Here is a 10,570-nt window from a genome sequence, read left to right as displayed (position 1 = left end):
AGGGGTAAGAAAAAGAATAGTGAGGAGGGGGTGCGGTGAGGAGAAGATGGAAGGTTAGTTTATAAAAAGTCTGTACTGGACACTGTGGACTCCAAGTGGCTGAGAAGCCACTGCTCCTAAGCGAGCTGGCATGAAAGCACCAAAGATTGGGGTGGGGGGGGTCCTGGCTAGAGACCCACGAAGGCGTTACCAGTCACTGCTGCAGAGGTAATCACAGGACACTTAGAATGTCAGGCCTGTCCGGGTCGGTTTTGTGTTACAGTTAAACCATGTCAGTTCAATCCCAGGTCAAGATAAGGTAAAACTAAACCAGGCCAGGTCACGTCGGCTCACAATTTGATAGAAGACGGGTAAGCAGGGTTGAGCTTTTGGCACTAGTCTAGAGACTACACCTCCCCAAAGTGCACTAATCTCTTTCTCTCTCTCTTTCGACTCTCCTAAAGGAAGAAAAGAAGAATGCCTAGTGTCACCGCCAACTTATGAGTGCAGTTTTCCTTTTAGGTTGTCTTTGAGGTTGCACTAGTTCCAGAAGGTGCTTCTTGGACTCAGGCGGTGGCCAGAATGTCCCACCTTCTCATACTGGAGACTGGACTAATATAGTTGCCCCCACTGGTCGAAGTCACAGGGACCAGCCAATAAAATCAAAGGGCGCCTGGAGTTGCCTCCCTATGTCCTTTTCACCAATAACACGACGAGATGGAGAAGAGGTGTGGTTGATTGATCCCAGAGGGCACCAATCACACCCACACCAATCACTGCCCGGAATGTGTGCGCGTGTGGCCGGGTGACAGGGGCGGAGAAGAGGTGGCTATCGCCCGGACGCTCGTTGAGAGCTATCCAATCACAGCAGAGTTTGAGCTGAGTGACAGGCAGACTGTGCAATGGGAAGCGCGGAGGCGGAGCCGTGGGGGCGGGCTCCCGGTCCCGCTGTCTGCGGCCGGCGGGCAGGCGACTCCTGTCCCGAGAGGAGGCGGCGGAGCCGGAGCCGGGGGAGGGGGCAGCGGCTGATAGAAGGACCGCGGCGGCGCCCGCAGCTCCTCACCGGTGAGGGCGCTGAACGAGGACTTGGGGGTCCCGGGAGTGGGGCGTCGAAAAGACAGGTCCTGGTGTGGGGGGTTGAGACACCGTGGGCCCTTAAGTCTCCTCTGCCATAAGGGTGAGGGGCCTGGGAACTCGGGGTCGGCTGGGTGTCTGCGACAAGGGCAGGGTTGGGTCGGGTCGGATTGGGTTGCGCCGGGCGGAGGCGTTTCTGAGCAGGCCAGCCAGCCAGCTGGGGTGACATCACCGACCCCCTCCCCCGCGCGAACCCCCTTCCTTCCTCTCCCTGCCGCGCCTTTTGTCCCGGCCAGGCTCGGCTCTGCCCCGCCTCTCTCCGCCCATCTGCGGGGGAGGAGACTCCCCGTCAGTGACTTCATTGAGTAGGTTCTTGGGGATTGGGCTTGGGTCCTCCCCAGACAGGCGAGAGGATCTCACTGACTCTCAGCCTCTCACTATCACACCTGTCACAGGTACACACGCTGCCACTCAACAACTACACACTGGCACTTCCAGCCTCACTGTCACACAGCCGTACAGGCGCTCACATCATTCAGCCAGACACTGCCGTACCTGAGAGCAGGTGGCCGCTGGACCCTCTCACTGCACTCCACACCTGGGATCAGGTCCAGCTCCTGGGGCAGGAGACAGGCCTTGCGGGGCCACGGCCTGTAGGAATCTGAGGAGCGTCCCAAGCAGGCTCCGGTGGAGCGATCAGAGGTGAGGGGCTTGGCTGGGCATGTTTAAGCGCACAGTGCTGTCCTGCCCACCCCCAGCAACACCCCCACTGCAGGCTCGAGGAGCTTTCCGGAGCTTCCCACACTTCTGGGGAGAAGACTTCTTAGCCAGCTTGATGTTTAAAATTCAGCTGGAGCCCTTAAAACTTCGAGCGTGGACGCTGAATGGGTTTGTAAAGTTTCGGTAAGTCCCTCCTGAGAAGGGCATTCATACCCATGGCAAGTCAGACCCTCCACGCCAGCCATTCCCTGCCTGGTCCCTCCCTCCCTCCCCTCACCCTCATCTCCTGCTGTGTGCATGAATCCCCCTGACCTCACCTGTACTTTTGAGTGAATCAGATCTCATGTCATTCAGCTTTCTCAAACTCATGTTTCCACAAATACCTCCAACATGTCTCAGCTCCTCCATTCTCCCTCTCCACCCATCTGTGGTCCTCTTCCACCTTTTCTTTTTGTCATCTCTCATCCCCTCTCCTCCCTGTACTTGACGATCCCTCTTGCTATCTGTCCTCATTTTTTTTTTCATCCCTAGCTTTACCTTGACATACTCATCCCTCATCAAAGGCAGAGCCATGCCTTGGGGCTCCTTTGTCATCCTACCACGTGGCTTGTGGGGAGGGAGAGGGAAGGAGGGTGGAAAGGAGGGAAAGGAGGCAGGTCCTGAGTGTGCCCTGTGTCTGTGGAGGCAAGGGAATGATGGGTCTAGAACAGCTAGCAGGTGGGCGCCAGAGAGGTAATGGAGGGCCACAAAAGGTGGGTCTGGTAAGCTGTGCCGCTTGCCCTCTGCCCAGGAGCTGCTGGAGCTCCCTGTTGCTGTTCTAGGTTTCTTTCAGTCCTGGGAGAAAGAAAGTGTGGGCTGAGGCAAAGATGGCAGACCACCCCATCTCCCTCTCAGACTGCTTTTAATGCCGTTTCCGAAAATGGCTGCCCTCCTCCAGATGCTCTTTCTTCTCTGCCTCCCCCAACTCCAGTCTCCCCCACAGGCGTGACATGCTGGTGTGGGGAAATGGGGGAGTGCCCGCCTTTATAGTGCCTTCTCTTTGTCAGAGTGAGGTGACTCCCCGTGCCATGAGTCAATGTAGCCACCTGCAGCAGGCAGGAGCTAAGGTCACTCTCCCTGCCTACCTGGGTCCCCTTAACTGTCACAGCCGTCACTCCTACCAGGGCACCTTGTCCACTTTACTACCATGAAGTAGTCAGGGGCAGAAAAGCAGGACATTGTTAGAAAGACTCTGGTTCTCCCTGTTTTAACAAGGATTGGCTACACCTCTAAAAGGCTAAGGGGTGACATGTGGCCACTCCTTCGTGTCCTCCACATTGATGGGAGCAGGTTAGAGTGTAAGAGCCCTGGCTTGGTGTTCTTGAACCCCACTTGGGAGTATAAGCCTAGCATGGAGTCAGATCCTAAAATGTAAGGGTAGGTTGAGGAGGGGCTTGCAGCAAAGGTATTTGGGACATGAGGTTAGTGTCCATCTGTCTCCTGGCACCTAGGCGTAAGAAGGCCTTTTCTCTGATGCTTTTATTCACTGCCTTTGGTGCTTAGGCAGCACAGACAAGCAGTCACACTTCAGTGTTCAAATACTGAGGAATGAGTAAAGGCAACTGTTAGCCTGGCTGGGGGAAGACAGTGTCCCCTGCTAATGAGGGTGTTAAAAGCAGCAGTTTCCAAAGGCTGTGAGTCATTCTGTGTCACATGTGAAGCTTGGCATAGTCTGAGGGGCAAGGGCAGAGGGATCTGGGGTCCCCATGGCAGAAAAGACTCCAAACTCTCATATGCCAATTCGGCTGGCTGGAGTCTGGAGCCTGTTCCCCCTCCTGGGCTACTGCCCCAGCTGTCCTCAGCCTGGGCATCATGCCTGAGGTGTGGCGTAGGAGAGACTATGAAGCTCAGGTGACCTCACTCAGTGCAGTGACCTTCGCCAGCTTCTCTGTGTGTCAGTCCACAGTGCCATTTACTCAGAAGGGCCTTCAGGGGTCCTCAGGCTGGCCCGAGGGCCTGGGCCTCTGCCTAGCCCCAAGAAGTGGCTGAAGAAGCCACCATCTTCTGCCAGAAGCTGAGAAAGGAATCATGGAATGGTCCATGTCACACCATCTAGCCCAAAACTTTCATTTTACAGATGGGGAGACAGAGGCCCAGCGAATAGGCATGACCTACTGAAGGTCATACAGAGAATCATTTAAGGATTGCAGGATCATCAGGAGTGGGGCTGGGCTGTAGAGAACAGAGCATCAAAGACTGGCCCTGGGTTCTTTCAGAAACAAGGAGCCCAGCACCGGTCCAGTGGCTGTGATGGGAAAAGATTATTACAAGATTCTTGGAATCCCGTCTGGGGCCAACGAGGATGAGATCAAGAAAGCCTATCGGAAGATGGCCTTGAAGTACCACCCAGACAAGAACAAAGAACCCAACGCTGAGGAGAAGTTTAAGGAGATTGCTGAGGCCTATGATGTGCTGAGTGACCCTAAGAAACGGAGCCTGTATGACCAGTATGGGGAGGAAGGTAAGGTGACAGAACAGCCAGACTGCTGTGCTCATCTGGAGTCCTGGGCAAATCAGTTCTCATAGCAGGGCTAAGGAGGCAAGTTTCCTTAGAGCAGCTTCCTCACTACCTGGCCCCAACTCGCTCTCCTCCCCACTACTCTCTTCTCCCTCCCTTGTTCCCTTCTGGCCCTAGAGAGGCCTGGAGACCTTGCCAAAGGCCTTCCCCTCCCCTTCCTCCCACCTTCTTCCCTTCCCAGCCTTATTAGTCCTGCCTGAAGTCCCTGCTGCTTCATTGGCTGATCAGAAAGGTTGGAGAGAGAGAGAGAGAGAGAGAGAGAGAGAGAGAGAGAGAGAGAGAGAGAGAGAGCCTGTGACTCTCTGAGGACAACATTTACATTCATCAGCATAAAAGTCTGGCCCTTGAATAGCCAGCGAATTAACTACTCGAATTCTGAGTGGAAATGGTGCTGCCTCCATCCCCCAATCCCACTTAGGCCAGCAGAACAGAGATTTGCCTCCCAGAGGAAGTGGCAAGGATCCAGGAGTGGAAGGGGAGATGTCGCTGGCATCTTACCCTTTCCCTAGGGCAGCTGGTGGCCATGCACAGGGCGGGCAGCAGGAAAGACCCAAATAAAGCCTCTAAGAGGGTGGCTCCTCCCAGCACATCCCACAGGCATGATGTAGCTGCTAAATCTGGGCCTGCCCCTCGGGGCGCCTGCCACCGCCCGCCAGCCATAGGCACCTGTCAGGCTATATTAAGAGACATTGTCACAGCTGAGGACTCTCCTTCCTGGGACTGTCCTTCCTCCTAACGACATCCTCCGCTCTTTCACATTGTCCCCTCATTTCCCCCAGCCTACTGTCGGAATACCTGAACAAGTGCAGGGGCTCAAGAGAATGTCCTTTGTGCTCCCTCTTTGTGTCCTGTTCATCTCTGCCCCTCTCCTCCCTGTGTCTCATCTTCCCAGCCCCCACCCCCTTTAGTCTCCATGCTGCGAGCTCATCTCATTTTCCTGACTATTCCCACACTTGTCAATTCTCAGAGAGACCAGGAACCCGCTCAAATCCCAGGCATTCCAGCTTAATTGGGAGTGGGAAAGAAGGGACAGCTCAAGCACCACACCTCCATGTGGCTGGTCTCAGAACTGCATTCACCCCTTCCCCTAGCCCAAAAACTTCCCCTCCCCCACCTCAATCGATACCAACCCCAAGTGAAGGCAACACTCAGACTTGGACCCTAGGCCTAGACTCTGAGTTCTGGTGTAGAGCAAGTGCACTGTGGCCCACGGAAAACCTCTGGGGCTGGAGGAGAGAAAAGCAACCTTCATATTGCTAGCCACTCTGCCTCTTCAACAGCCAGCCAGAATCATTGTACACAGAGTCTGTGCAGCACTGGCTTGGCTTGGGACAAGTTGTCCCCTGCTTGAAGTGGGGTGGGTGGTGGAGCAGGAATCCCTACAGTGAGAATTAGCCGTTGTCACCAATCCAGCCTCCTGCTCTCTCTCACCAAGCTCTGCCTAGCTTCTTATACTTGCTTTATGGCTGCCCTTCAACAGGGAGAAAAAAATGGAACCCCTAAATCTTAGGAGAGGTTTAAGAGGCAGCTGCCACAAGTCCCTGAGTGCCTACCATTTACATGGCCTCTCTAAGGAAACCTAAATCTGTCCTTGTGGTCCCATGAAATAAGAAAGTCATTTAAGCCCAGGTTCCCAAGGCCAAGTGAAATTTTAGATAAAAGACCTCAGAGAAGGCTAAGCATGTAGCCTAGTACCAGAGTACTTGTCTAGAGAGTCACCGTACCCTAGGCCCCACCCCAGCAGCACTAAATAACTAACGAGCCTCAGTGCCCCACCCCTGGATCTATATATTCTCATCAGCCTGTGTTAATCCCGTCTACACACTTCCTACCACTCCATCAAACACCCACCGTGACAGTGCCATCCAGGGAGCAGCTGGGGTCAGCCCTTGCATGGTGCCATTGACTAATGCTTGCTTCACATTGAATGTGGGGTGCAGGGCTGGTGTGGGCTACTCTGGGAGCTGGTCCATTATTAGTCTGTCTGTACAATATATGAATGACGGTCCCTGAAGCTGTACAATATGAAAAAAAAATCCTCATTTCCATGCCAATGAGTTTTCTTGTTTTTCCTTTTTCTTTTTTTCTTTTTTTTTTTTTTTTTTTTTTTTTTTTTTTTTTTTTTTTGAGAACTCTCGATTTCCAGTTTGAGCAGGATGTGGGGAAAGCTGAAGCAGAGTCAAAGTGGGGCTTCCTTCTAACCTGTGTCCACACTTAATTCAAGACAGCGCACTGACTACCTTCCTCTGTGGTCAAACTCTGTCTGTCTCCAGCCCTATGTGTCTTGGAAAGTAGAGATTTGGGAGTCAGCAGTGGCCTGTCATGTAATATGAGGCCAACAACCTAACCTTTATGAGCTATCTTTGGACTGTTAGTGGAAAGAATTACATAATCTAAGTCTCATCTTCTAAGTCTCCTGGTCCTGGCCTTCACATTTATTGGTTAACTCGGCTTGATGGACTCTCAAGATGCAGCTTGTTTTGGTTTGAATTCCAGACAAGGTCTCAGGTACAGCCCTCCCACCCAGACTTCACAGTATTGAGATTACAGACATGTAACACCACGCCACGTACACATTCAATGGAGTAGAAATTAATCTTGTTCAAAGCCTTCCTCTCTGTGGGGGTTAAAGATTGCTTCTTTCTCTGGGCCCATGAACCAACAGTTTAGCAGGCAGAGGGAAAAGACTGGGATGGGGTGAGGATGAGCGACATTGCCCCTAACTTCTCCTCCCCTTTAGGCCTCAAGACCGGCGGTGGGACATCAGGTGGCTCCAGTGGCTCCTTTCACTACACCTTTCATGGGGACCCTCATGCCACCTTTGCTTCCTTCTTTGGTGGCTCCAACCCCTTCGATATCTTCTTTGCCAGCAGCCGCTCCACTCGGCCCTTCAGTGGCTTTGACCCAGATGACATGGATGTGGATGAAGATGAGGACCCATTTGGTGCCTTTGGCCGCTTTGGCTTCAATGGGCTGAGTAGGGGTCCAAGGCGAGCCCCAGAACCACTGTACCCCCGGCGCAAGGTACAGGACCCCCCAGTGGTGCATGAGCTGCGGGTGTCCCTGGAGGAGATCTACCATGGCTCCACCAAGCGCATGAAGATCACAAGGCGGCGCCTTAACCCTGACGGGCGAACTGTGCGCACCGAGGACAAAATCCTGCACATTGTTATCAAACGCGGCTGGAAGGAAGGTACCAAGATTACCTTCCCCAAAGAGGGTGATGCCACACCTGACAACATCCCAGCCGACATTGTCTTCGTGCTAAAAGACAAGCCTCATGCACACTTCCGCCGAGATGGCACCAACGTGCTCTACAGTGCACTCATCAGCCTCAAGGAGGTGGGGTGTATGTATGTGCTTGTGTTCATGTCTGTCTGTCTGTTGGAGGGTGATAGGAAGTATTTCCTTCCTGCCGGCCATGTTCTTTTCCCATGTGAATCATTTGCCTCCGTTTTTCTCACTCTGCCTTACTTTTTCCAGGCGCTGTGTGGCTGCACCGTGAACATTCCCACCATTGATGGCCGAGTGATCCCTTTACCCTGCAATGATGTTATTAAGCCAGGCACCGTGAAAAGACTCCGAGGGGAAGGACTTCCCTTCCCCAAGGTGCCCACTCAGCGGGGAGACCTCATTGTTGAGTTCAAAGTTCGATTCCCAGACAGATTAACACCGCAGACACGGCAGATCCTTAAGCAGCACCTACCCTGCTCCTAGGCTCCGCCCTGGCCAGTCTGGAGCCTACCACAGCAATACCCCACACTCAGTCTCGTGTGGACCCGGCAGGATGTCCACCGGACATTGGCACTTTTCTAAAATGCAAAGAAGCCACTGATTTTCGGGAAATGTTCCTGTTCCCAACAACCCCTTTCAGAGCTGGGCTGCTTTGGGGGAATGGGAGGGCGGTGGGGAGAGCTAGCCCAGACCAGGGGTCAATTTTCTGTCACGTGCTTTGAATCCAGTTTCCACTGCAGGGGCTGGAGTGACTTGAGAGCTACTCGGAGCTGTAGATCCCTTGTCCTGCCTGTACATAGCATGTCCTCCTCCCTCAGCCTTGCTAACCCCTTTCCTCTCCCTTCCCTTTGGCTTCCTCCTGTTTCTGGAGAAAGAGGATAGAAAGGACACCGCTCCCCACTCCCACCCCCATGTCTGTAGTGCCCGAAGCTATTGCACAAGTGTTCATGTACATGAAGCACTCTCCAAAATGGTCTGTGTCTCTCTGGGAGACAAGAAAGGACAGGAAATAGGAAGGGATGCTCAGTTACCTGTGAACAAGGCTGTCATTTGAGCACGAGACACTTTTCATTTGAGGCAGGGAGGTAAGCCAACGCTTAGGAGTCTCCCCAACAGCTGCCCTGCCTACACCCCACAGAGTTGGAGGATCTGTCCCCCTCAGCTGCTCTGAGGAGTGTTCAAGGGTGGAAAGAAGAAAAGAGGGGCTGAACCATCACAGCTAAGAGGTGGGGCAGGGCCCATTTCCCAGCACCATCAGGAAGGAAAAGGGCTTTGGGATTGGTGGCAGCTGTTCCCCACCAAGAGATTCAGGATCACAGGTTTCTCCCCATATCTCTGAACTCAGGGCCTAGCCACCCCAAACTTCCAAGCCCCACTTTTGTGATATGTGAAGCTACTTATTTCTTACTTCTCTTGGAGGCTATGTCGGAAATTTCCCGCCTCTCTCTGCCTGTGTGACCCCCACCCCACCCCACTCCCACATTTGTATGAAAGTTGAATATTGAAGGAGCTGGGAGGAAACTGCTTCAGTTGGTCCTGGGGTGGGGTCTTTAGGTTTTCTCACTTTGACAAGCCCCTGAATGTTTTTATAGTAGTTTTTTGTATTTTTTGTAATGACAGTATTATGAAAAAAAATAAAGTATTTTAAAAATACGGCCTCTGAGCAGAAGCAGTAACCCTGGGTGCAGGCAGGAATACAGTAGCACCGTCAGCCTCCTTCCAGGGCCCTGATCACCACAGGAAAGTCAAGCAACCTCAGTATATGCTGATGCTCACCCCTTCTTCCTGTAATCTCTGACTTCTTAGAATTCCAGAACATATACCCCAAACAACAAAGCTAGAAGCCACAGCCCAGGTGTTTGTGAAGAAGATACCCTTGATTTCGGGGAGAGCTGGGCTCTTCAGAAGCTGTCAGCACAAGATCTAACATTGTCCAAGTGTCTCTCTGAATCAGAAACACTTTATTCCTTGGAGGAGATAGAAGACTTTCTGCCTGGTGAGAATAGGCACACTCCCAAAAACAAAGCTTGGCCACCAAGTGGGCTGGAGAAATCACTCAGCAGTTAAGAGCACTTCCTGTTCTTACAGAGAAGCCGAGTTCAGTTCCCAGGACACACATCAGGCAGCTCACAACTGCTCAAGTGAATCCAACAAGTCCAGCCTCCCTAAGAATCTGCACTCATACACACACAAATAATAAAAAAATATATATTAAAAAAATGTTTAAAGTTTGGGCACAAAGAATGTAGCTAGAGCATGCTGACAGGGCCTGGCTGGGGACCTGGGCTTCCTGATAGGCACTAAATACAGTTCATGTTCCTTGATCCACACCATTTTCTGGGGTTGTCGGTCCTGGTATCTCACCTGCCTGTCCCTGCTAGACAATTCTAATATTGTACAAGGTGCCTGCCTTTTCCTCTTGGGTCTGAGTAGAAAGGAACCCTGGGTTAAAAAACTGGCCACCTTCGAGTATGCCAGCCACACTGCTGAAGAGAGTCCCCAGACAGCCTTGAGGACACAAGGATGTCTGCCCTCTGCTGGGCCTGGCTCCACACAGGTTGACCCTGGGCTTCTCAGGACCAAACACTCTTCATCCTGCCCTGTGACCTAATGCATTTCCTGTGAGAGGCTCTTCCTTCTACTCTCAAACCAGGGAATCTGGTTCACAAAGATGTCTGCTATGGGTGAGTCCCACCCTACATAATCCTACCCCTTCATCTTCTGCATTGGGAATTCTAGAGTGGTATCACTCATTTGGGGTTAAATATTATCTTGTGTCTTCCTGAGACCTAAAGCCTCAGGATCTGGGTGTCCTGGACCAGAGCTCTCTTCTGGCCTCTGTGGACATGCAGGACCTAGGAAACTGTCCTGTCTTCATGTCTGCACTGAACATACTCTTCTAGGCCCATGGGTCCCTGAGATCCTAGAAACCAGGCTGAGGCAAGATAAGCTGCTGTTGAAGACCCTGTTACTTTGTGACAGAGGTAGGTTCTCACACTGAGGAAA

The 10,570-nt window shown here is 52.5% G+C and overlaps 1 protein-coding gene across 2 annotated transcripts; it reads left to right on the top strand.

The window, feature by feature from the left end:
- The first annotated feature begins 953 nt into the window (after positions 1-953).
- On the top strand, positions 954-9,217 carry DNAJB5 (DnaJ heat shock protein family (Hsp40) member B5). Of its 2 annotated transcripts, none has more exons than XM_080940016.1 (4): positions 954-1,044; positions 4,029-4,273; positions 7,071-7,672; positions 7,814-9,217. In XM_080940016.1, the coding sequence occupies exons 2-4, from the start codon at positions 4,063-4,065 to the stop codon at positions 8,045-8,047; spliced, it is 1,047 nt and encodes a 348-aa protein (XP_080796142.1). In that variant the 5' UTR covers positions 954-1,044; positions 4,029-4,062; the 3' UTR covers positions 8,048-9,217. The 2 variants fall into 2 exon arrangements, with proteins under 2 accessions (XP_080796142.1, XP_080796143.1); XM_080940017.1 differs by lacking the exon at positions 954-1,044 and adding an exon at positions 1,509-1,755.
- The last annotated feature ends 1,353 nt before the right edge of the window (positions 9,218-10,570 follow it).

The sequence above is a fragment of the Micromys minutus genome, assembly GCF_963924665.1.
Source record: "Micromys minutus genome assembly, chromosome: 28".
NCBI classification, from domain to species: Eukaryota; Metazoa; Chordata; class Mammalia; order Rodentia; family Muridae; genus Micromys; species Micromys minutus.
Note: the sequence above shows the minus strand (reverse complement) of the source record. Positions and strands in the feature narration are given on the sequence as shown.